General features: G+C 51.8%; 1 protein-coding gene across 3 annotated transcripts in view; it reads right to left on the reverse strand.

Moving 5' to 3' along the window:
• Positions 1-27,072, reverse strand: part of EEFSEC (eukaryotic elongation factor, selenocysteine-tRNA specific) — a 238,568-nt gene that overhangs the window by 109,319 nt on the left and 102,177 nt on the right. For all 3 annotated transcript variants that reach the window (XM_081822974.1, XM_081822977.1, XM_081822968.1), the window contains exons 3-4: positions 23,740-23,836; positions 21,200-21,364 (exon numbers count right to left, since the gene is read on the reverse strand). In XM_081822974.1, coding sequence (XP_081679100.1) covers positions 21,200-21,364; positions 23,740-23,836 — 262 coding nt within the window. The remainder of the gene's footprint in view (positions 1-21,199; positions 21,365-23,739; positions 23,837-27,072) is intronic.

A 27,072-nucleotide genomic window follows, 5' to 3' on the forward strand; every position in this document is an offset into this window, starting at 1 on the left:
TCACCTTCGGCTCTCCCCCTTCCTCTTGCCCCGTACCCAGCGTATCACGAAGCCTTACCGTGTGATGGGTGCATCTAAAACCCGGCTTGTTCTCTCTCCCAGTAACACCCTAGATCAGACCCACATCCTCACCTCCCCACACCCAGTCTGGCCTCCAATCAGATCTCTACCCAGCCAGGGGGGTTAGCACTGCCCTCCCTTCCCTGCTGCTCACAATCCTTTAGCGCTTCCCTATGCTCTTGAGGCAAAGACAAATGGGAAAGGGTTTCCTCATCATCAGGCAACCTGAAGAGCACCAGAAGCCCATTCGGACCCTCTGCTCCCACCCTGGCCTCTGTGAGGCCCCTGTCATAGGGCAGCCCGCACCATGCCAGGAACCCTCCCATTGGACAGGCCACCACAGGCTCCAGGGCCTACTTGCACGGAGCTATTTGGTGGAACAAACAGACCATACATTTCAAACAGCTCCGATCCTGTAGTATCAACTGGTTCATCAAAATGAGCTGAGTCATCAAGAAAAGATGAAATTATACGCAGTATTCTAGGAAGAATTGTGTAGTTAGAGGCAAGAGGGGAGTATAAAATACATTTTAGAAAGATTCCCAAACTCAGATAAAACATAACTACTTTTGTGCTTTACAGTCGGTTTCATGATTATATGATCTCTATTTATTGAAAAGGAACCATGTCCAGGTTGTGTGGGAGCGGAGGGGATGGAGGACACACAGCAGCATATAAATATAACGCCATTCATGTCATACTGGGTCCATGTGTCTATGGATTCACGAGAACTTCAGAAGTGATGCTGACAAAGGGTATCAAGGCTTCTCTCCAGGGGCTGGGACTACAGGTCGTTTAATATCCTTTTTAATAATGTTGAATTTTTAATGCTAAACATTTATTTGTTTATTTAATCTGAAGAAAATGTTAAAATGTGAGTTTTCCTCTCCCGTTTCGGGGGACTGAAGCTTTCTCCAAACTCCCAATATGAGCACCTTTGTTAGTCTAAGACTGGAAACGGAACAGGGGTTACTGCAGGCCGGGGGTGACCGGGGGTGATGGCAGTGTCACACAGCTGTCGCCAGCCCAGGGTAGACTACCCATGTGCAACAGGCCCCCGCTGGCCTGCCGGCTGGGCCTTCATGCTAATGCCCCTGAGTCCTGGGGATCCCACTCACTATTGCAGCAATGCCAGGAAAGAGGGGCCGGACAGAAGCTCAGAGAAAGCTGACCTGGAGCTGCCCGTAGCTTCTACAAGGAGAGTCTGCCTAAGGGCAAAGCCATATGGAGCAGAGCTAAGTCAAGAAATGGAAGGAGATTAAAGCTTTTGAGCTCTAGACTCTAGACTAGTCGTGCTTAAAGCAGGAGTACCCTGACTTGTCAGTGATGTAGACAAATAGATTCTCTTCTGTTATGTGTGCTCACCTGAGTTGGCATCTATCACCAGGAACCAAACACCAACATGCTAATAAGCCCACCCTTCTGGGCACAATGCCCCCTTCCAGGGACATGCTGAGCTGCCAGCCTGGGGTAGAAAAGAGGGTAACCTTAACCGCCGTCCCTCTGTGTGCCTCCCAGGTACGATGGGGCCCAGGGAGCAAGGAAGGGTTAGCTCCAGAGAGGGCTTTCTGCTGAGTAGCCCTGTGTGCACAGAGCAGGTCCCAATGGAGACAGATTATTTTCAGAAGAAATGCACGGCAAGTCTACTGGCAGGAAACATCCAACTGCATCCACAAGAGAAGGCCACTCACTCAAACAGGAACCACAAGTACAGAGCTGCACATTCCATTCCCTCACCCTTGCTGACTGCAGACAGCCCTGCTTGCTTCCCAGAGCTGTCTCCCACATCCGGCACAGTCCTCATAGTGGGCCTGTGAGGTGGAGTTAGCTGGCCCCAGAGTAGGAAGCCTTGGCCCAGAGCAGGCAGGTCCACAGACAGCCATGGCAGAGACAAGGTTCCAGCCTAATCCCAAAGCTACATCAAACCTACCAGGTTGCCTCTCCCAAGAGGTAACAGACCCTAGTTCCTCTGCACCTGAAATCCTGCCATTGCGAGCACCTAGAGGATGAACATTTTTAAGCTACAAGTTCCCAGTGAAAGAGCTGACTTCCCCTAACCCCACTCATGAGCCATGCATATTCTGGGGCCCTGGCCTATTCTCCACAGATCCTGTGTGTGCCTGTATGCGCGTGCCCTGGCGAGCAGCTCAAGCGCGTGTCAACATGTGGGTCTGCTTTCAATTGTGCTGGAACAATTCTACCTGATAAACAAAAACAGATCCAAAATAACCTTTGGCAAGCAACATATTTTTAAAAGAAAGAGAAGGTCCGAATGAACTGGCAAGAGTAATGCTTAAGCAAACAAACCTGGTCAAGCCAAACATCCATGGTGCACATCAAAAAGCCCCTCAGAGGGCTCCCTGTGAACCGAGGCCGGCAGCCGGGAAGGAGGTTGGAACTGATGCACTTATGGCCTGGAATGGGACAGGCCACCCACTTCCCACCATTGGTCACTGGCTTTTCGTTCAGGTCACTGGCTCAGACCACAAGGCAGGGCCAGGAGGCCAGGACTCTGCTCACAGCAGGGAAGGGCAGAGCCCCCTCTCTCCCCTCCAGCCAGCTCCAATGGGCCTGGCAGGACAGGTGACAGTGGGAGCAAGGGGGCAGCACCACTGGAGAGTCTCAGAGTTCCCACTGGGTGAGACGGCCAAGTTCCCAAGGCATTTCCTATCAAAATCCATTCAGACCCAAGGCCAAGACAGAACCAGGTCTGCAACTGCCTGCTTCGGACCCCACTCCACCACTGACTCAACAGGGCTCACTGGCTTCCCACCCACCCTGAACTACAAAACACCGAGGATCATGGAGCTGGAGTTGCCAACTCAGGGCCCCATAGCAAGGGCTAAGGCACAAAGCCTGGTGCTGGGCCCACAGAAGAACACCCAGTCACCTTTCCAGAAGGTACCTGTCCCCGGACAGTTTCACAAGCTGGGCCACCAAGACCTCCAAGGGCAGGGGGCTCCATGCTGCTAGCCCCAGACTCTGAGCCACCAGTTCAGCAAGACAGAGAGCACATCTGCACACTCCTTTCCATCCTGGTGTTTCCACAGTGAAAACGCTCCAAGAGCTTCCTGTCGCCAGGTCCAAACCCTTTCACTGCCTGGCTTCCTGAGGTTCTAGAACCTCCAGAGGGGCCGTTCTCTTTACTGTCTCCCCCCTCCTTCCCCCACTCCCAAAGTACATGGCTTACATCTGCCCACAAAGCACATTTCTGGGGCACTGTTGTTACCACAGTTGGGCTGCAGTTGGCCACAGAACCCACACCACATCATACCAAACCCTTCCTCTCTTCAGGTGCTGCAGGCTCAGCCAAGACAGAGGATGACCCGGGAAGTCTGTGGAGCCTGAGGCCAAGCACTGCTGGAAGGGGCAAGGACACTCCCAGGGACCCCCCTGGGAGCTAAAGAAAGCTAGGACAGGGAGGGCTCAAATCCAAAGATGCTATAAACTGTTACAGGCTCACAGAAGAGGCCCGCGGGCCCAATGGAGAGAGTGCACGTTCTGGAGCCAGATCTATGTCAGAGATATGTGAGCCTGGACAAACAACCTAACTTCTCTGGGCCTTGGTTACATGGGGGAGTAAATGCATCTTTTGTAGGGTCATGGAGAAGCGAGAGAAAAGAACCTGCTATGGTACCTGAGAGAGAGAAGGCTTTTGATAAGTAGAAGCGTATCGCTGTTATCACTGCGAAGGCCAGTTTGCTGAGGCTGAGGCCGAGCAGGTGAATGGAAGTGGTGATCTGGTCTTCCTGGATACTGTCAGGAAGGCCGGCCATGGCTGTGAAAGGGACAAGAGTATTTGTATACGCTGAGGTGCAGGAGGCAATGAGGCAGCAGGAAAAAAAGGTCACGAAGCAAGGCCTTTTGTGCACCTCTGAGAGGGGAGTATGGAGAGAGCAGAGGTGCGGGGAGGAGGAGGGGCTGAAGGCCAGGAGAAATGGGCTAAAATAGCCAGAGAGGGCTTGAGGTGGGGATCGTGGCACCTGCTGAGTGCACTGAGCTGACACAGGAGGCCAGGGGCAGGGCGCTAGGAGCTGGGCCGAGGTCATCCATGAGGAGGGCACAGGTGACCGCTGGTCCTGCTGCAGGGAGGCGGCAGGAGCCCGTTTGTTTGCTCCTGCTGCTTGAGGAGGAGGCGGCCTTCCCAAACAGCAGAGCTGGGCCACCCCAGGGAGAACGGCTATCCCAGGCCCAAGCGGGGTGAGGGCACAGGGGAAGTGAGAGAGAAGTAGGGAAGGGTAGAACAAAACTTGCTCTTTCTCTGTTTCTTTGTATTTTTTCTTTCGTAAGAGCCACACATGAAACAGATGAATACAAGCTTGTTGTAAAAGATTTGAACACCAACTGCACAGGCTAAGACATGAAAGCTCTCTTGCAGCCCCCTAAACTCCACTTTCCCTCACTCCCCCAAGATGTAACCACTATTCACAGTTGGCTGTGTCTCCTTTCAGATCTTTTGACGCATCTATACACAAACACATGTACACAGTTTTCCTGTATAAACGGGACCAATCAGACACATGGTTCTGAGACTTGCTTTTCACTTAACAATATACGCATCCTATTTATTTACAAAATGTTTATTAAGGGCGGAGGAACAGACGGACAAGAACGTTTACCGCTGTGGATGCGACGGTTCTAGCGGTAGTCTCCCCACCTGCGCTGAGGTCACGTTCTCAGCGGTGGCGTGGCGTGGCACGGCTCGGACGAAGCCGCCTGTCAGGGCACACGGAGCTCAGCTCCATCTGCTCCCAGCACAAGCAGCACTGTGGCACCCACCCCGTGCACATCTTCTTGGGCGGCCGCACTTGGGGCAGCAGAGGAAGCAGACTCAGTCATCGGTCCTCCCAGGAAGCAAGGAGGGAGGATGCTTCGTCACCCCCACTCACAACCAGAGATCCTGTTACGGGGTCCTCTGGTCCCCCAGCCAACTGTGCCTGGGGAATGCAGAGAGGGGTGCACGACCAGCTCTCAACCCCAGGAATACAGGAGTTCATATCCCAGTTCCTACTAGCCATGCAACCCTGGACAAGTCACACTTCCCCTCAGGCCCTGTGGCCACTTCTTTCCTGCGAAAATGTCCCCCACATGCTCGCCCCGGTCATTGCCCCCACAGAAGGAAGTGGTGTGTTCAGGGACGGCCCCCTAAGGGGTGCAGGCCAGGGCCAGGGGACATGTAGAATGTCTGGAGACACTTTTGGTCAGCACAGCTGGGGAGGAGGTGCTACTGTCATCTGCTGCGGAGAGGCCACGGATGCTGCTAAACATCTTACAATGCCCAGGACTGCGAATCACGGGGCCCCAACGTCCATGTGCTGAGGTGGGAGAGCCTGCCAGTGGCCCAGCAGCCGAAGGGTTAAGCAGCCCACTGCCCAGGCCGCCTTCCTGCCCGCCCGCCTGCCGGCAAGGACTGCATTAAGCCCGGCCAGGAGATGGGCCGCTGCCTTCTGGTTCGCATTAGCGGCGCTCCGCTTGGCAACGTTCCCTCTGGCGGGCTGCCTTCCCTCCCTGCCCCAACCACTCTCCGCCCCGACTCAAAAGAAAATACCAGGATCCACATATAAAACCCGCGCACTCCCCGCCTGTCTCTTACCCCGTCTTGAATAAAACAAGCTCTTAAACTCCTGACCTTCCGCCCAGTCACCCCGTTTGTTTCGTGGCGGCAGCATCTTGGAGGCTGGGGGGCATGGCCTGGCCCTCCCCACTGTGGGGTGCTTTGCACACCCGGCTGGCACTGGGGCAGGCCGGGGCAGCTCCTCTGGAGGCTGGCCCTGGTGTCTGTGATCTGAAAAAAGGCAACTGTCCCCACAAATACCCTCCCCTCTATCCCCAAATGCCAAAGCCTCAGCTACTCAGACCCTCACCTTTCAGAACTGGGAAGGCTCCCAAGCAGAGAACAAGAGGAGGGTTGGGAGCATTTAAACATCAGAAATAAAACCTTAGAAGAAACAGCGAAAGCTCGCTTTTTAACTTTCTTATCTTTCCTTGCCAGAGGCCCCAGCTACAAAGGTCGGGTACACCAACCGCTCACAAACTCGTGTTTGCTCCCAAACTTCTCTGAGCTGGAGCCCCGTGTTATCAACTTGCCTCCTAGACCTCCACTCCAACTGGAGGCCCCCAAACACGTCAAACTTATTAAAGCTCAGCCCACGCTCCCCTCTCTGCCTCCGCCCCCACCCCCAGACCTTCCAGGGCTCCCCTCTCAGTCATGGCTTCATTGCCCAGCCTGCTGCTCCAGCCAGAGATCTGGGAGTTGTCTTGGACATGCCTCTCCCCTCCACCTTCCCCATAGCTACTTCATCGCCAAGTCTTGTTAATTCCACCTCCTAAATATCCCTGGGTCCTACTGTACAGCCACCAGGTTGGCCTAAGCAATCTCAGTCTGCCTGCACCACTGCAAGAGCCTCCTGACAGGGCCTCAGAAAGGTACTCCTGGCCCCCTGGAATCCATCCTCCATACTGGTTGTCTCTCCAACACGCAATAAATACATGTGCACACACATGACGCACACACTCCACCCTTCAAAACCATCTGCATGACTAAAGTAGATGAAAATCCCGAAGAGACTATCTCTAGACCCTACGTGGTCTGCTCCCACCTACCTCTACAGCACTTCTTGCTCTGGGGCTCCGTTTTCTGAGCTCTAGCTAAAATCCCTTTTTTGCAGGTCTTCAAATTCACTAAGTTACCTCCCACCACAGGAGATGGCTTTACCCCTGCTGTTCTCTCTGCCTGGGACACTCTGTGTACCCACGCCTCGGCTCTTCTCCTAGATCAGTCCTCCTCCTCCTTCAGATCCTGGAAGTCTGCTCTGACCCTCAGCCTAGGTCAGTTCCTCTGCTCTCTGCTCTCAGAGACTCTACCGTGTCCTGAGAAGGCCCCGAAAGGCACACGTGGCTCGGGCCCGAATGACGCAGGCGCGTGTTCGGTAGGGAAGGAGTGTGCCGGCAGCGGGGCTGGCAGAGGCAGTCCTACAGACGGGGGCTCATCCTCATCTATCCTCCCCCGTTTATGTCTTCACGGACACGGTCACCAACAGCCAGCCAAGGAGGTGGCGGGGCGGTCTGAGGGGGCAGGGGCCACAGCTGTGCCACAAAGGCTGGCTCAGACTCTCCAAATTACCCTTGCCCAGAAGCATCTCATTTAAATACTTTTGGAAAGACAAAAAGAAAAAAAAAAAAAAACTCTGAATGGGTGGAATTTATTTTTAAACAAGAACATGTTATAATAAGGCATTTTAGCAAAACTTCAAACAAAAGCAGGCAAGTGCCTTTATTTTAATAAGACATCTCACTTGCCCTTTCCCCATGATTATTACAAGTTGGAGCCTGTGAACAATTAAAGCAATGTTTATGGTATTTTTATTATTGTTTTATTTTTTAAAAGAAAAGAATTATAAATATTCAATTTAAGTGGTGCATTGGCTTTATGCACATTCAGGAAACACTCAACTTTCCTTTAACAAGAAAAATAAAAACAAAAAGGTCCCAGCAGAGTCCCAGAAGGCTGCCAGGGCAGTTAGGGGCTCACCACGGATGCTCACCACAGGCTGTAGGTTGGCCTGTCTCTCCCTGAGGTGCCAAGTCAGAGGGGCTGGTGGGGGCCTGGGAGAGGTGCCCTGGCCAGCATGGCACTGCCTCCTTCAGCTGAGGGGAAAGGAAGCCTTGTGAACTCTGTGTTCACAGTCAAATCCAAACCCTGGCCATGGCCTCCAAGGCCCTCGATGACCTCTCCCCTCCCTTCCTCCCTCCTCTCCCTCATAGGGGCTGTATGCTGCCCCCAACCCCTGTTGTTCTCAATCACTTCACCGTAAGGTATATCAGGCTGTTTATGTGCCCATACCCCCTACTGTTAGAAGGTAAATTCTGGGAGAACAGAAATATGACCTGCTTTGTCCACCCTCTATCCCTATGACCTGGCCTGGCACCTGGCACACAGTAGGTACTGAATGTATGTGCTGAATGAACATTCTGGCCACTTTATATGAGGTCTTTATCTCCTCCTACTGCCCACGGTGACCCTATAAAGCAGGCACTATAACGCACACCTCCTCGCTGTGTAGATGAGGAAGCTGAGGCCGAGGGAGGTGATGCCAGGGCCATATGGCATGTGGCAAATCAGGGACGTGAGCCAGGTCTGTCCAACTCCAGAGCCTAAACCCTGGCCCACAGTTTCCCCAAATTGCCTGATAATAAGAATGAGCTCAGATGATCAGCACAAATATTAATTCCCTGGTTTCCATGGACTGGGATTTAGGGAGTGGGGGGTAGTGGGGAGGGGGAACAAGATTTTCTAACAAGCATCCTCAGTGATTCTGAATGGCCCACCCTCATCCCCAACTGAGGGTGAGAAATAATGGATTAGACCCCTGCTAGGCCCTGAATTCCTGTCAAGGGGAGGAAGGCCAGGAGCAGAGGCTACATGAGGGGGACCAAGCCTGGGGTCCAAAACCAGGAGTATATGGAGGGCAAGAAGGGGCCCGAGATAAGCCAGAGCACAGGGCCCAGAGCAGAGGAGCAGGGCACCAGAACCCCCAGAAGACTTCTCTCAAGCCTAATTTCTAGGTATAGTAGTGCCTCCCTAACAGGACAAGGCATACTCTCGAGCCACGTGGGACATTACCACAGGACATGATGCTGTTAGAGCCTCCTCTTCTAGACTTGGCCTTTGGAACACCCTCCCTAGGCCCAAAGCCCAGCCCTCCTGGTGATCTTCTGAAGATCACCAAAACCACCTGCTGGGCATTCCTCTTCCCAGACTCTGCCACAATGAACGTCACGTTTCCCTCAGATGTACCAGGCATTCTTCATCTCTGGGCTTCACCACACACTATTCTTTTGCTTGGAATGGCCTGGCAAAGCCCTCTGCCATCCCTTGAGTCTCAGCTTCAATATACCCTATCAGGGGAGCAGGGCTGCAAGCTCTCCTGGGGTATTTGCCCCATGCTCTGGATACCATTCTCACTCAGCACCTTTCCCACATGAGGGGACCGCTGTTTGCCTGCCCACCACCCCAACGCCACCCACCCCCACAGCAGGCTCTGGAAGCATCAGCCCAGGCTTTCAGCACCTGACTCAACAGGAGATGTACCAATAGCACTGTGGGAAGGCAGCAGGCAGGGCTGGCTTTGTGGGTGTGCAATCTCCATGGTCACACAAGACCTGCATGGCCACACTTTCTGCGGGAACCAGAACTTGCTTCCTAGCAGAAGAAGGCAATGGACCTCAGGCCGAAGATCAAACCCTCCTCTGTGGGTCAGGCGGCACCCATGTTTGCACTGGGCACAGCCTAGCACTAGTCAACTGTCTGCTGACTGAGCGTTTTCTGCAGCAAGCCCGCTTCCAGCTGGTGCTCTAACTCTGGCTGGGCGCCCACTTCCTGACAGAGGAAGCCCCCTTTGGGCCCCCAGTGTTCTAGGTCTTGCCTTCTCAGTCTCACTGCCAGCTCACATTATCCACCCCCCTCAATGACATGCCTGCACGTCATACCGGCTATAGCCCACAGCCAAGGAGGGGGCTACAGCACCCCCGGAAGTCTTGGTAAGCCTGCATTCATCTCCCTGCCACTGCTCCAGAATCTACACCAATTCCCCTGGGCTGAGTGAGCGCTTCCCAGTGATACTCACCTGACTGCAGTGGGGTCAACAGCCCTGGGAAAGCGGCTACCTGAGGCCCTCAGGAGGAACTGTGCCATATGAGGACGATTCTTACTTCTCTGTGAAGGCGGCCTGGCAGGAAAGAGGGCAGCGACCTGCCCACGGTCACAGAGCTGAGCATTCACACCCAGGACCCCAGACCCTGGTCTCCTGCCTGGCGCGTGGGCAGGGATTGCCCTGGCACGGTGCCTAGGCCACAACATAGCCCTCATAAGTGTTCTTTTTAATTGAATCACGGGCTCTTCCTGGAAACAATAAACAGATTCAATTTTACTCAGAAGCTTTTATACATTCTAGGGGTTTTCACATGACGACTTGCAGGGGACAGCAGTGTGCCATGGCTACTCTGTGGGTCTTGTGAGGCCACCGTGGGCTGGGACCCACACTTTCCTTAGGAGAGGTCTGGAAGCCGGCCACACTCCCCTCTTACCCCACATCTGCCACTTCTGTGTCTGCTCCCCAAGGGGCCACCAGCAGGTGCCACCTGGAGGGCACTGGCCAGGACATGAGGGACACAAGGCTTCCCACAGTGGTAACAACAGGCGATGGTTACTGAGCACACCCTGGAACCCAGGCACTTGGAAATGCTCTAGAACCCATTTAATCCTCACACTAACTCCCTGATGAAGGTAACATTATCCCCACTTTACAGAGGGGGAAACTGAAGCACAGAGAGCTTAAGTAGCTTCCTTGTGGTCACAGAGCTGGTGTGTGGGATACAAACCAAGGCAGAGTGGCGCTCAACACCCTGCTCTTCACCCCCCTGCTGTACTGCCCCTCAGCTGCGAAGGGCGGGGCACATCCAGGCAGTGGGGGTGCCCACATTCAGGTTTCAAGGTGGGCCGTGGAGAGGCTGGATCCCAAGATATCCATCCAGCCTCATGAGAGCTCTAGTTAGCAGGACGCTTCAGAGGGCAGTGCCCAGTCCTGCCCTCAGGGGAAGCAGCTGGTGGGGGGGGGCGGGGTTTTATTTGTGGCCTCAGGCACTAGAATCCCCAAAAAGGGCTAGGAGGGTTGCAGGTCACCCTGGGCCCAAGTGGGGCTCCACCTGCCCACAAGGTCCTGAGCACAAGGCTCGAAACATACAGCACGCACAACCAGATGAGCTGGCAGCTTTACCGGGGGGCCCGCCTCTGTAGGGGGGCAGAGCTAAGCCGGGGTAGGGCTGCATAGCCGCCGCAGGCTGTCACCCTTCCTGCAGAGGACAGCACTGGGGCTGTAGCAGCCAGGTCTCCCCCACTCCACCTGAGGCCCGAGAGAGCCAGGGCCAGCTCTGCAGAGAACTGTGGGGAATGCTAAGGCTGCTCAGGATCAGACGCAGCCCGTTGTTGTGGGTTCAGGCCCCTCCAGGCACCAGAAGCTGGCTGTGCCCCTGCCTGCACAACTGCCCTCAGGACGGCCCCAGGGCTTCCAGCTCCCTGACGGAGGGTCCCGTGGAGCCATGAAGAAGGATAAGGCAGAATGAAGCAGCACCTCTAAAGCTGTCCTCCATTTTATAGGGCATGGGACAGAGACATAAAGATGTAAAAATCTGTAAGCTGGGGGCGCCTGGGTGGCTCAGTCGGTTAAGCGTCTGCCTTCAGCTCGGGTCATGATCTCAGGGTCCTGGCTCCAGGATCTTCTTCTCTGAGGGTCCATGGTTCATCACCACAACAACTTCATTTGATATGAGAGGGACAGGGTTGTGGGGTTCAGTGGCCTCCTGTCTGCCCAGGGAGCTGGGATGAACATACATCTTAGACTCTGGCTGACAGAGTTTGACTCCAGAGTCCTCCGCTAATTAGCTTATAGAAGATAAAAAGATTTTATTTATTTATTTATTTGAGAAAGAGAGCACGCATGGGGGGAGAGGGATGGTGGGGAGCAGGCTCCCTGCTGAGCAGGGAGCCCAATGTGAGGCTCAATCCCAGGACCCTGTGATCATAACCTGAGCCAAAGGCAGACACTTAACCGACTGAGCCAGCCAGGCACCCCAGCTTATAGAAGATTTTTACATCTTTGTGTCTCTGTTGTATGCCCTATAAAATGGAGGACAACAGCACCTCCCACAGAGCTGCTGGAAGCACAGAAAGAATACATAAAGAGGTCTTATGCCCGAGCCTGGGACACAGTACCACTCAATGATAGCCAACAAACAATTCTACAGCTGCGACCTGCTCTAGGGCTCCTTCCCCACGCCAGGCCAATAGCGTGCTGTGTTTCAGAACTCACTTCGAGAAGCCATCTGAGGCTGAACTAAGAGAAGCTGGACCCCAATGAGGCCAGACGCGGCAGCCTTCTTCATCTAGCCACCAGCATGTGAGCAATCAGGCCCCAGTGTGGGAGGCCGGTGTCAGCACCATCTCTGGAGAGAGGCACATCAGTGTGATGAAAACCGTTTTCAGAAATAAAGGAAGACACACACACATAAGAAGGAAGGAGAGATGGGGCTTCTGGGAGTGGAAGCTGCAGTCTTCTCCACGGGCTGATGCAGGATGACACATGAGTCACTTGCGACTGAGGGGTGAGGACCAGCTGGAGACAGTCCACAGGAAAGAGGCCTGTAGAGAGGCGGTATCCTGCAGCCTGCTAGATCTTTAGGATGCTGAGCACACGTCTCTGACAACAGCATCTACACAGAGAAACCTTCCTGAGCTCCCTGCCTGCTCTGAGATCAATCTCTGTCCTCACCTGTCGCCTGTCCTTCCTCTCGGGGCCTCGTTAGGGAGACAACAGGATATTACAACTTGGCTGCAGATGGTGATTCTGATCCCCAAGCCAGAAGGAAGGCGGGGCAGAGGCAAAGGTTTCGAAGAGCTGTGGTGTTCAGGGTTGGGGGGAGGGTATGCAGGGCATGCTGAGCTTAGGCCATCCAACCCCTGAGTCACTGTGCTCTGTGGGCCAAGTAAAAAGACACGGTAAATGAGGGAAAGACAAGATTCAGGGTGGCATGTGATAATAATAAAGACAGCGATCCCCATGCGCAGGCCCTGTTACAAGCACAGTATGGGAATGTCCCTGAATCTTCACGAGTAGCTCAGGAAGAAACAGGCCCCAGGAGGTGATGTAACTGCCCCAGGAGTAAGTGAGGGGGGAGGGACTCCAGCTCAGCCCCTCTGTGACCAGGACCAGGCTGTGGAGGCAGCAGGACGCAGGACCGAACACCAAGTGTGTGGATCCTCTCAGTTTTGCCTCCCCGACACTTATTTTCTAGCATAAGTACCCCAACTTCCTTGGGGGCCCGTTCTTCCCAGGACCCCCGACCCCTGCTCCAGGGGTGGATGTGTAATCCAGCCTACCCAGTCTGACTGTTGCACTCGTCCTGGCCACAGGGCTGAGCTGCTGGTCCAGCCAGCTGAGGAGATCCCATTCAAACTGCAGACAAGCCTGACTGAACAGTAAGGAAACGTCGTTTCTCTCCCGACACCAGGTGCTGAGGGAGGGTAGACCCAGGGCCCTGTCAGGGGCTCTGCTTTAGGCTGTTTTCCTCTTTCCTCTGCCCCTATTTGCTTGCCTCCCCCTCAAACTGGTAACAAGAGGGGTGCTTACCCCCTCAGGTTCAAAGATCACAGCCCTCCCTGCAGGAGAAACCCTCCCAGGAGACCTCCCTTCACATTTCACTGGCCAGATCTGGGTCACCAGTCACTGGCAGGGAAGGGGCAGCCTCTGGGCAGAATGGACTTGGGGACAAGGTCTGGGAGAGTGGCCCAAACAGAACAGGTCTGGAGGGAGGCGCCAGCCCCACCCGGCTTCTCAATAACGAAGCCAGCCTGCCCCTTTCCTGTCCTACCAGGAGTGTTTGAGTCGTGTTCCCGTCACTTGCCAACAGGGCCCTGCCTAAGACCCAGAGCGTAGGAGATCTGGTGTGGCTCTGGGATGAGAAACTGAGGCTGGAGGGAGAGAGGTGAAGTCACACCCAAAAAGGCAAATGCCTTGATTTCACTCATGTGTGGAATCTAAAAAATGAATGAACAAACAAACCAGCAAACAGAAGTGGACTCATAAATACAGAGAACAAACTGGTGCTTTGGGTAGGGGGGAGGAGGTGGAAAAACAAAGCAACTGAGGCTGGAGGGGTGACAAAGGTGAGACTGCAGTCTGCTCTCTGCCACACAGAGCACTTCAGATTTCCTCCTGGAGACAGGGGCCCCGCCAGCGGAGAAGCAGGACACACACGGCTCTGCAAAGCCCTTGCCGTCCATCCATCCATCAGCGGGTGGGAGTGGGCACCTGAGCCAGGGAGAGCCCCAGTCCCAGTGGGAGACGGGGGAGGCTGGAGGGCAAGGGCCTGATGGCAGAGACCCCCCTGCGGCAGGACACCAAGTGAAAGGGGATCGGATCATAAGCACCTCCTGATCAATGCCTGCCTCTGCCTCCCCATTCTTGCCCCGGCTTTTCCAAAACGCTCCTCATTTCCTTCACTCCCCTTTGTCCTTCCCTATCCCCCTCTGCTTCGTCAGCTCCATGCCCCCGGCACATGTGACACCCAGGTACAGAGAATGGACTCCCAGGAGTTTCCACCCCAAAGCCAACCACCACAAAAACAGCAAATTCAGAGAAGGCCTTCCTTCCTCATAGATCTTCTGAAATAGGATATGATTAAGGATGAAGACCAGGCTTTACATTTTTGATAAGACACACAGAAGCAGAAGCAGCTCAGTCTTCAGAGCGGGTCTGCACAGGTGGCTCAGGAATCCAGGTCTGTAGCCCTGGGCCCCTGACATATAACCATTCCCTGAAAATGTGCCGGCACTGGGACACAGAACTATCTCTGGCGCTACTCACTGGGCAAGCATCAAGATTCGAGCCTCAAAGAGAAGACAGCCAGGGCGGCAAGCTGCCAGCGGTCCAGCTCCAGGCTTCTCCATCTGGACCCATGAGCTGGGGGAGCAGCCACTCCAAACCCAGCCCTCTGGCCGTTCATTATCTACCCGGAATCAAAATCCTACTGCAAAACAAAGAGCCTATTTGCTTTATTGGGTTTTCCCTACTGCTTTGTTCATCAGACAGTTTCTGGGGCCTCCTCTGGGCCTCACCCTAGGACTGGTGCAAAGGGCACAGGGGAGATGGAGAAGACCCAGCCTCTGCTCTCCAGGAGACGAGCTTGGTGGGAGACACAGGCAGAGACAGACACAGAGACACACACAGTGCCAGGCAGTGCCTAAATGTCGACCCAGAGCACCCCTGTGAGGGAGCAGCTAACTAGCCAGAGGGCACACAGGGATTCGAGAGGAAAGAGGTCATGTGCTCCAGGGTAGGGGCACCGCCCACCAAGGCTTCCAGGTGAAAAACAAGGATAAGGGGAGGAAGGTTGCTACGAGTGGGGGAAGGGCAGGGCAGGCAGCGGTGCGGCTGTGGGCTTGTTAGGGTGAGAAAATGCATCTTTTAGATGTCACAGCTTTCTCTCACCTTGTGATCAGCGCCAAGGGTGGAGGCAAAGGTAAGAATAACAATGCCCAGGGGTATTTAAGACTTTTTTTTTCCTTTCTGGGGGTTTTTACAAAGAAAAAAATAAATCTGAATATGGAGCTAATTTGGAGGAATATGCTATCAAATTTTGAACTGTCCTCGAACAGGTTTACCAACTAAATAGGCATTTATTTAGATGTTTGTCACCATCATCAGAAAACGAACATGCATTCACAGTGGACAGTGTGGGCTGTGAAGCATATTTCCATTTCAATAACGCATTTAGCAGCCCGGAAAAGAACAGTTTCCTTATAACCTGGGAGGTGCCCTGCCATTTACTACTTCTATACCCCACAAGAGAAATTCCACAGGAAAGGAAAGGAATACTGAATGGCAACGACATAGTAGACAAGAGTTATCAGCTAAAACCCATGTGCCTCCATAGTGCTGGGAACCTTCTGTCCGCCATTCCTAGTGGTCAGCACACCACAGTGCCCCTCTTCCGGAGGCCCTGGACCAAGGTGAGACTTCAGTTTGGGATGAATCAGTGAGATACAGAGAAGCCGAGAACTTGCCTCTCAACTCCCAGACCTCTCTCTCTCTTTCTCCATGGTCTGTGGCTCTGACAGTTTCTGACGTGACAACCCCGATAGCCAATTGCTATTGCAAACATCACTAGCCTGAAATCCCCAGATTAGATGTGACCGGAGGGATTTCGCGAGCTGAGGACCGGGAGAACCAAAAGCCTGAGAAGGAGGTTGGCGAATCTCAGGATGTCTGGTGTTTACGCCATTCTGCGATCTAAATGGGATTTGGTTTTTCTCCTCCAGTCCCATTCCCCCAACATTTCCTCTATCGGCTAATGGGCCCCAGCTGGGAACGGACACAGGCAGCAGAGACAGGGGCCAGGGTCTGACTGGCTCCGGCGGGCCAGCCCTGGCCAGGAGGGGAATGTGACTGTTTATTTGGAATGGCTGTGCCCTGCCTCTGAGGGAGTTCAAGCGGTCAGATGTGTCCAAGTTGATTAGTGAAATCTGACAGGGATGTCACCAGGTTTGGGAGGAGGGCCATCTAGTTTAAAGCCGCCACCCTGCAATGTCCCCAGTGCCCGATAGGCACCGGTCACCAATTATGGTTAGTGGAAAGTGGGGGCAAGAGGAGGTCAGGAGCTCTGGACCTCAGGAGCTTCTGAAATGTGTTTTTATAGGCTCCGTGGCCCACGAGAGGCCTCAGTGGAGCGCCCAGCTCACCTACAAAGCTGCTCTGGAGGTGGGAGGGTCCTGCCCCAGAGAGGAAAGGCCACTGGCCCTGGCATCTCTTTGGGGGCTCCGGGGGCAGGGGATATAGTAGACACAGCCTGGTCTTTGGAGCCAGAGGAATGACTTCAAATGCTGGCTCTGCTATCTGGTTGCTTAGCAGGCCTGGGCCTAGGTTTTCTTGCCTACTGGGGGCGAGTTACGGGAAAGGAAGGAAGGAACAGAGCCGGCCACCAGTACGCAGCAGTCCTACTCTACCATTAACCTGTACTGCCGATGTGCGAGCAGCTTATGTCACCCTCACAGCACCCCGGCTGTCCCTCAAGACAAAGTCAAAGCTCAGAGGAGTGAAGAGGCCTGCCCACAACTGCAAAGGACTTGAGGCGTGTTCTGACTTCAGTCCTTTCCATCCAAAATCCACATTCATTTCTTAGGGCTGCCCTAACCAATGACCAAACTTGGTAGCGTTAAACAACAGAAATGTATTCTCTCGAAGTCACGCTGGCCAGAAGTCTAAAATCAATGTGTCAGCAGGGTTGGTCCCCTCTGGAGTCTCTGAGAACGAACTCCTTCCCTACCTCTCTCCTAGCATCTGGTGGCTCCAGGCAGCCACTGACATTCCTCGGGTTGGGGCCACATATGCCCTCCCTCTGTGAATCTGTGTCACTGGACACACATCACTGAATAAAGAGCCCACCCTAATCGGGATGACTTCATTTTGAGATCCTTACCTTAATTACATCCACAAAGACTCTTATTCCAAAGGTCATTTCTGAGCTTCTAGGTGGACACAGCTTTTGTGGGTCACAATTCTACCCACTACAGTCCACCCTCAAGTCCCCAAAACTTCATTCACATCCATCCCATGTGCAAAATACTTTTACCCCATCCCAACATCTCCAATTTCTCACCCCATTATAGCATACTCTAAGTGCAAAATCTCATCTAAGTATCATCAGATCAAAAATATCATTTAACCCACCTAATCAGGCACAGATATGACCCATCCTGGGGCCAAATGCCTCTCCACCTGTGGATGTGTGAAACTCAAAAACAAGTTTTCTGCTTTAAAATATAGACACGGCGGGCGCGGGGGGGTGGTGGTGATGCGTGCCTGGGTGGCTCAGTCGGTTAAGCGTCTGCCTTTGGCTCAGGTCATGATCCCAAGGTTCTGGGATCAAGCCCCACGTGGGGCTCCCTGCTCAGCCGGGAGCCTGCTTCTCCCTCTCCTTCTGCCTCTCCCTCCCACTTGTGCTCTCTCTCTCAAATAAATAAATAAAATCTTTAAAAAAACCTAAAATATAGGCACAGAGAAAAAATGAAGGGAACACAGAAGTCACTAGACTCAAGCAAATCTGAAATCTGAAATCCAACAGAGCAACTTCCATTAGCTTTCCTGGCCTGAAAATGACCCTCTGTGGCTCGGTCCTCCACCTTCTGGGCCCACAGGCTTCACTGGCCCCTGCCTCTGGGCTCGCCTCCCTGGCCTCTGTCTTTGTGTCCATGGCTCTGCCCCTGGAATTATTCTCCCTCTTGCTTGAAAGGTAACATGAGTTAGCTGAGTAATTCTATCATTCTATCCATTTCCTACAATTAGAATACCAGAAGTCCAACTGCTTTTTTTTTTTTAAACATTTCGTTGGGTTTGTCCCTTTCAGCCCAGGTTGGCAGTGTTTCTGCTGATACAACATTCTCAAAAACCTTGTGGGTCTCTCATGTATGTCAAGGGGATCTGAGGGTTCTCCACAGATCCTTCCTGGAGAAGCCCATCTCTAGTCCCGGTTTCTGCTGAGATGTTTGACTGGATCTACGAGTCACATCCCTAACCTCCACAGCAAAGGCTGTCCAGCATCACCGTTGGCCTTTCTCCAGAGTGTGCTTTCTCAAAATGAATTTTCTACTTTTAGCATCACTGGGAATCTGGAAAGGCCGAGAATCTCCCAAATCAAGTGCAGGTACCTTAGTTCCACCTTCAATTCACTCCTTTCATCTCACATTTTATTATAAGCAGCAATGGAGAAAGCACTTTCTACACTTTGACTGGAAAATTCCTCAGTCACACATTTAAGTTCACTACTTACAGTTATGCTTTCCCTGCCTAGTAAATTAGAGAATAACACAGCACTAGAGAGTTAAAAGGTAGGCTGGGGGAAATGGGTGAACAAAAGCAAGAGGAGAATTAAATTTTATATTTGCCAAGCACCTTTCATGTGCCCAAGTACTACAGATCAGTAATGGGACCCTGATAGGAAAGTTCCATCTTTATAAGGATGAAATGAGTGGCCAAAGGGGTGCCTGGGTGGCTCAGTTGGTTAAGCGTCTGCCTTCGGCTCAGGTCATGATCCCAGGGTCCTGGGATCGAGCCCCGCATCGGGCTCCCTGCTCCGCGGGAAGCCTGCTTCTCCCTCTCCCACTCCCCCTGCCTGTGTTCCCTCTCTCGCTGTCTCTCTCTCTGTCAAATAAATAAATAAAATCTTAAAAAAAAAAGAAAAGAGTGGCCAAAGACCTCAGAACATGTCCCCACTCAAACATCCCTGTCTGCTTAATGTGGCTGACTCTTTCTGCCTCAGCCCTCCCCCATCCTATACTTTGGTCAAGCATGGTGGCCACTGATGTTATCATCAAACACCTTTTCCTCCCTCAGGTACTGCACTTCAAAGTCTATGTCCCACAGCAACCTCTTCTGACACCACCTTCCTGCTCCCAGCTGTTCTCCCAGGCTGCAAACATATCTTCTCCCAAGCCAGAAGGGATACTGGATGAGGGTGGCCCCCTGGGATCTGCTTCAAGGAGCACCCAGAAGGCAAAGAAATTTACCATTTGATTCATTCTCTGTTCCAGCTGAGAATTAACACGCAGCACTATAATAATCTTGACTTTGTTATATATAAGTTTGGTTTATTTTCATAATTTTGTGCTTTATTTTTTTAAGATTTACACTTTTAGTCCCTGGCGCAACATGGATTTGATTTAAGTGGTGTTTATCCAGGACTAATGGTCTTCAGAGGAGAATCTACAACAGCCAGTAGAGGAGGGGATTCTGACCCTAGGATTCAGGTCCAATGTCAGGGGAGGCCCTGGGACTCGGAAGGGCAGGGCTTCATCCTTCAACTCCTGCTGCCACCCCAGGGAGCCCTGCAACCTGGCCAGTCTCAGGCTATAGGGGAAGCTTTTCTTGTGATTGGTCCTCCCTGGTCAGGAGACTCTTCCCTAATAACGCCAGCCCTGCAGAAGGAAGCAACAACCACAGCACCATAAAATGAGTGGAGCAGGGTGATTGAAACCTGAGATCTCCTTTACCTGGGGAAGCCCTGGTCATTCCTCTCATCCCTGAAATGCCCCTTTCCTACATCCTCCCAGGCTATCCTAGACCAACACAAGTTGGAAGGGCCAACACAAGATATAGGTGCCCTTGCCCTCCCCTTGTTCAGGGCAGCCACTGTTATCGTGGTTCTCCCCCACAGTGTGATAGTGTATTTTATGTGTCAACTAGGCTGAGCCACTGTACTGACAGGTTTGGTCGAGCATTATTCTGGATATTTCTGTGAGGGTATTTTCTGGATGAGATTAACATTAAGAGGAGCAGACTCTGAGTAAAGGAGATTACCCTCCATAATGTGGGTGGACCCCGTCCAATCAGTTAAAGGCCTGAACAGGAAGACTGACCTCCTTGGAAGAAGAAGAAATTCTGCCAGCCAACAGCCTTCAGACTTGAACTGCAACTCTTCCCTGGATCTCCATCTTGCTGGCCTATCCTGTGGATTTTGGACCTGCTGGGCCTCATAATCATGTGAGCCAATTCCTTAAAATACACCCCTTTCTCTCTGTATACATATATACACATGTCTTTTTAGTTCTGTTTTTGAGGAGAACCCTAATATGTCTAGTGAGCCAGACAGTCTTAGAATCTGTCTCAACACAGCCCTCCAGGGAGAACTCCCAGTTCGCAGGCAAACTGAGTTCACTGACTTAGGGCTGTGACTGCATCTTAGTACACGGGGCCAAGTGCAAGCTTCCATGTCCCTGCACTCCAGGTTCCTTTGAGAACTAGACAGCTACCCTGGACCCCAGATTTCTTCTTAGGATCTGCCTGGTTCTAACTAGCCCTTGTTGCCCACCCTTTATTACCCCTGAAGAGAAGGGTGGTCAAGGAGCCTCTGTTTCTTCTCCAGTAAACTAAAACCACAAGAAAAGCCCACTGAAGATGGGAACTATTAAGGTCACTAAAAGAGCTTTCAGATCAGAGCCAGGCCAGTGGTTACCAGAGGTGGGGGCAATAGGGAGACACGCAGCTGCCCACTAGTCTTCCAAGGGATAACATGGTACCTACTAGTGGTCACTACCAGTATAAAACTCATCTGGATATCCTCCAGATTGTACGACTCTGAGAGACACAAGATTGTAATTGTGTTTAATTTGAAATTCTTGTGGAGAGGCAAAAAGTACCCAGAAAGAAGTCCACGTGTACTTGCCAGCCTGAGGTATGGGGCTTGTAGAAAGGGAGGGTGTACACCCTGCACCCTCACTTGTTGACCATGTGATCCTGAGCCCACTACACCTTCTAGGGCTTCCATTTCTTCATCTACAAAGAACACCTACTCGGGAGGCTCATCACGGCACATCATAGGCCTCCAATACATGGGTATTGTTATGAGAACTAGGGAGAGTGGTGATTCTAGAATCCAGTCAGGGTAGGAGAGAAGAGGGAGTGGAGCAGAGCCAGAGGGCCAGCCCTGGGGAGCTGGCCCAGCAGGCTCAGCTGCTGGAGAGGCAAAGGGGTCGTCCCTCTCCCTCGCCACTAGAGAGACAAACAAAAACGAAGGACAAGGTAAGACTGACCTTGAGGGCGGGAATCTCCACACTGTCGCCGAGGCTGATGGAGCCTGAGAGGATGGTCCCTGTCATCACAGTGCCTTGGCCTTTGATGGAGAAACAGTGGTCCACAGACATGAGGAGTGGTCCCGAGGGGTCTCTCGTCGGGATGGAAATCTGGGATGTCAGGAGCTAGAAAAGAGATGCCACACGCTGGTGCCACACGCTGCCGGGGAGGGGAGCTGAACTGGGCAGGGCGGAGCAGGGCAGAAGGTGCGGCCAGTCCCTGGGCAAGCTGGCCCCGCTCGGAAGCGGACGGCTCCCTGACGGCAGCCCAGACTGCCGCCGTGCCCTCGGCTCCTCTGGGTTCGAAGGAAAAGGGCATCTGGAGAAGCCTCCTCTCTCCTCTCGCTGGGGTAACCAACGGCCTCCCAAAAGGCCGGCACCGGGGCCTGCTGCGCGACAGCCTGGGGCACAACGATTGGACCTCACCGGCCTTCCCAGCCTTCTGAGCCCACAGGATTTAAGATGTGTCATCGTCTAGCCCCTAGCTACCGGAGAGGCCTCATCCCCCTCCACGTGCCCTCTCACAGCAGGCACCAGCCACTGGCAGGCCCTGCAAGCTTACCAGCCAGCTTCACCTCCCCTTCTCCAGGGAGACGCCGCCCCTGGGAAGGCTTCTGGGCCCCCTCTGCACGGCTGCGCTCCCCGCCCCCATCCCCCGTTAACACGCTGTTGTGAGCATTTGCTTGTTTGTCTCTCTCCTAGGGCCTGAGTCCTTCCAAGTATCTCCAGCAGCTGGCATGGGGCCTGAGAAGCACAGGGGCCCAAAGGCCCTGGGTGAGCAGGGCTGCCGCCGGGTATGGAGGGGCGGGAGGGGGTGAGGCGGCAGCTCCAAGCCCAGGCAGAGCCGGGGGCCACCTAATGTCTGCCAAGGGCCAGTGTTGCCCCCTCAGTCTGCAGGGCTGCTGCTTCTGCTCCGCCAACACTTTCCGCGCGCTTCAGCTGCACCGGCCCATTTTCCTCATGCTGTCTACGTGCTTGCGGATGTCAGAGCTAATTCCCAATAAACAAAGGAAAGTAAAGACTGCATTATTCCTTCTATTTGGCTGCTTTCGGATTTCGTTAGCAAAGAGGCTGTCAAAAAGTATTTGGTAGTGAATGTTCCAAACTCTCAGCCTTGTGATAACAATTCTGGAAAAAAGACTAAAGATTCAAAACAGGCTTGGCCTGGGATTTATGCAGAGGCTTCTTAAAGGACTACACAAACATCTTCATAGCAGCATTTGCGAATTTTGCTTTAATAAAAAAATCTGTCCAAGGTTCCCAGACCACTGTTCTCTGAAGCAGATGAAAAAGTAACAAAAGCCTCAGCCAGAAAAGGTTTGCTTTGCTAAGTCAGTTGCAGCAGCACCATGTAATCATAGACATGGTGGCAGTGCACACGATCGCATCTGTTCTTGGCTCTGTGGGTCCAGGTGCAGGGGGATCCCAAAGACACCCCAACTGATCTGGGACCGGATGCCAGCTCCACCACATACTTGCTGTGAGACCTTAGGCAAGTTACTTAACTTCTCTGAACCTCAGACTCTTCCCTGGTTAAGACGGGGATAAATAATGTGAGCCTCCCAGCGCCACTGTGAAAGCCCATGATCACTGTGAGAGGCATGTAAAGAACAGTAGAGCTCCTGGTATGTGATAAGTGCCGTCGCTGCCGTAGTAAACTCTGATACAGCACTGTTCTGAGCACAGGAAACTATTAACCTCAGCTAACCTGCACGCCGACTCCACAGCTAGTGTTCTTTTCCCAACTTTACAACTGAGGGAACAGAGGCAAGAGAGATCAGGTCACGTGCCTAAGGCCACACAGAGAGCAGGTGGTGGGCCCAGCGTCCAGCCCCAGAGTTGCCACTCCCCCCTTCCGACTGAGGGACACTGTGGTCACTGTCATCCTCACAGCAGCATCACCACCACCCCACCACCCCCGCCCTGCCCTCTGGCTGCCCTGGGCACCCTGTGGTGGCTGGGCTGCCTCCCTGCTTTTACTACCACTGAGCCTGGAGGAAAAGCCTGTGCCTCAGAAGCGCCATTATTTAGTGGAGACCACGAGGCCCTGAGCAGCACTGCCCTGCTGCTGGGCCCGTCTCCATCAGCCAGTGGGACACACCGGGGGAATGGCACGGTCTGAAGGCCTGGAATGGAAGACATGGCCTGGAGCCCCAGGAGGCAGGAGCTGCTCTGTCTGAGTGGGGATGTTTGACAAGAGAAAGGAAAAAGAATGACTTACAAGGGTGTGGACAGCTCCGTAGGACCTTGGGCTAGAGACTGAGGCCTCTGCTTCTGTTTTGGTTTAACTCTTGGAGGGAAGTGAGGGAGGGTACACTAAGGTATGCATGTGCCTGGGGGAGGGGTGGTGGTAGTTAAAGGAACAGCTCAGACTCTTTTGCTGGGGTGCCTCCCCCTTCTCTCCCTCTCAGACTGAGCAGGATACAAGGGGCCTGAGTAGGATACAGGGGGCCTGAGTGGGGCTGGGGCCAGAGGCCAGCCTGGATTCAAGTGGACAGTACCTCAATGAGCTCTGACATGCCCTGTGGAGCTTCTGTTTCAGGGGCCTCTGGCCCCCCAGGCTTGGCTGCCACGGGTATAATCGGTGCACCTCGGAACCTGAAATGGAAAAACAAGCCCCGCCAAGTTACAGAGATCATCAGTATGGATGAGCAGCAGATGAGGAAACGGAGGCCCCACAGGGAAACCCTTAGGTTGAATGATAAAATTTAAAAGGGTGCTCCTAGGTTTTAACCTCTACTTTCACAACCCACTCTGAGGAGGCAGCAGTGAGCCCTAGCTCCCAGGACTCTGAATAAAAGACCCCCTTGAAGAAGACCAGTAAATACATCTCAGCCTCCTGCACAGACTCAGGGAATACTGGTTTATCAAAAAATCCCTGAAGGGGCGCCTTCAGTCTTTAAGCGTCTGTCTTCAGCTCAGGTCATGATCCCAGGGTCTGCAATTGAGCCCAACATTGGGCCCCCTGCTCAGCAGGGAGCCTGCTTTTCCCTCTCCCTCTGCCTGCTGCTCCCCCTGCTTGTGCTCTTTCTCTGTGTCAAATAAATAAATAAAATCTTAAAAAAAAAAAAAAAAAAAAGTCCCTGAAGATGCACCTGGAAACATACTTCCACCATCCCAGTGTCTAATGGAGGGTATTCCTGCCTGGACCCTCCTGAAGAGGGCCTCCTTCTTTAAGAAGACATTCTTCTTCTTCTTTTTCTTCTTTTTTTTTTTAAATATTTACTTATTTTTTGAGAGAGCACAAGCAGGAAGAGGGGCAGAGGGAGAGAGAATCCTCAAGCAGACTCCCCGCTGACCATGGAGCCAGATGCAAGGCTCAATCCCAGGACCCTGAGATCATGACCTGAGCCAAAACCAAGAGTCGGTTGCTTAGCCAACTGAGCCACAAAAGTGCCCCAGAAGAGATTCTTACTATGAGTATACATTTATCTTTCCCACTGATAAAAAAAATAATAAAATGGAAAAGAGAAAATACACAACCCATAATCCTATCATGTATCATAAAGAATTTTCTGTTGAATGATAGCAACAACAGTGATATAATGGCAAATAAACTAGGAGGATGTGAAATTTTATGTATGCTATAACCAAAATAAAAAAAGATGCCTTGGCAATGCATGGAAAAACCAAGGTTAGAAGAAAGGGCACTCCAATGGCAGGATTATGGGTTGTATATTCATCCTCTAAGTGTTAGCAATGGCTGAGCCAAGCATATCACATGGACACCTTCTGTGAAAGCTCTCAGCACCACTATGGAACTATCACCATTTTATAGATGAGAAATTGAGGCCTAGAGAGGCGAATTAATTTGCTACAAGTCATTTACTATAAATCTCAGAGCCAAACTCTAACCCAGCCCATCTGACTCTAGAACCAAGGGTCATAGCTTCCATGTTATAATCCTACTGCCCAAGCCTCCTCTTTCATTTATACAGCTGCATAATAGTGTGACGCAGAATTTACATGTTTTCCCCCACTAATGTTACTCATTTAGAACATTCTGAATTTTTCACTCTTATAAATAATACTGGTAAACATGTTGGTGGACATGACTGGCTTTTTTTTCCCCTTGCTTTGGGATTAATTCATGGGGTATAAGTCTAAGACTCAACATACATTGAAAAATCAGCAAAATGGTGGAAATAGGTACTCAAACAAATACATGTACATGTATGTTCATAACAGTACTAGTCACAAAAGCCAAAAGCTAGAAACAGCCCAAATGTCCATCAATGCTAAGTGAAAAAAGCCAGACACAAGAGATCACATATTGTGTGATTTATATGAAATATCCAGAATAGACAAATCCATAGAGACAGAAAACAGATTGGTGTTCCCAGGGCTGAGAGAACAGGAAACAGCTGCTCAATGGGTACAGGGTTTCTGAAATCAGATAGTGGTGATGCTTGCATAATTCTGTACACATTAAAAGGGTGAATTTTATGGTATGTGAATTGTATCTCAATTAAAAAGAAAAAAACATACATTGAAAGGTTTTCTACTTTTTTCACTACCACAATAATTATCTGTGATGTCTATTTCACTAAACATACATCAAAATCTCCTTATTTTTTATGCATACCTCATTTTAATTTGTATTTCCTTAATAAGCCATACAATGTTGAACATCTTCCATCTATTTATTTACTAAGTGTACTTTTAGGGAACATTTCCACACCACTTCCAGTTCTGGTCTTTGCTTCCTCCAGTAGGTGCACCCTCACCTTCCCCAGACTTTAAAAATTGCTCTGAAGTGCGTCTCTGTATGCAGTCCAATGTCCAACACAGCAGGAGCGAGGGAAAGGGACGGGGTCGAATACAACGGTACCAGGTGCTGTAGGCTTTGCACTCCTCATCTCATCAACCCCACAAGGTGGCTGTTAATTACTCCTTCTCCGGTTTTACACAAGGGGTCCTAAGTTGGCTAGGGTCTGTCATTTGCTCCAGGTCACACAGCTAATGAGTGGGAGGGCTATGATTAAAAGCCAACTCTGGGTTTACCATCTACCTGAGAATATCAAGAGAGTTAGAGGCATGGCTGTGTGCCTCTTCTCAAATCCATGAGAATTTGGAAAGTGGCTGATCTTCAAAGATCAGGCAACGTAACATATTTAAGTCCTATAAACAGATTAACAAAATCCTTGCCCTTTAGTAATTTTAGTTCTCAAACCAATGAAAGAAAGATGATGATAGCTATAATGACAGTATTCAGTATCTCATAGTTTGCTATCACTTTCAAATAAAGACATAAATTTACTGGATCCTTAAAACAACCCTTGGAGGTAGGAAGAACAGTTGTTAACATTCCCATAACATTAGTTGAATACTATGTGAATGGCACTTGGTTAAATGCTTCCATCACCCCATTTAATCCTCATGGTAATGATGTGAGGGATAAAATTGGCATTTTAGAGATGGAGAAACTGAGGCACAGAGAGGTTAAATGGCTGCTAAAGGGTCATATGTGAAGTAAATGGCAGAATATAGGAGCTGTGTTCCAGAGCTCTGTCCTTCCCACCTATGCTGGACATCCCAACAATGACCTCTACAAAAGCCAAAAGGCTCCCTTCCCCAGGAATGACTACTGTGTCGGATGTCACCACTGCTCCTTTGAAACATAAGAATAGAAGATGGAGCCCAGTGCCCCCACCCACCGAGACAGGGCTGGGTTGCTCTACTCCAACCCCACCTGCCTCTATTTCAGTGTTACCTTCACACAGGTCACTGGTCCTATACCCTCTTCCCAAGGTTTGTCAAATCAGCGTACCACCTAAGTAAGCTATTATTTCTCAAGGTTTTTCCTTTAAAACAATTCACATTCTTTTTTTTTT

Source organism: Leptonychotes weddellii, chromosome 1 (genome assembly GCF_054177405.1).
Source record: "Leptonychotes weddellii isolate Sample4059 chromosome 1, ASM5417740v2, whole genome shotgun sequence".
Taxonomy (NCBI): Eukaryota; Metazoa; Chordata; class Mammalia; order Carnivora; family Phocidae; genus Leptonychotes; species Leptonychotes weddellii.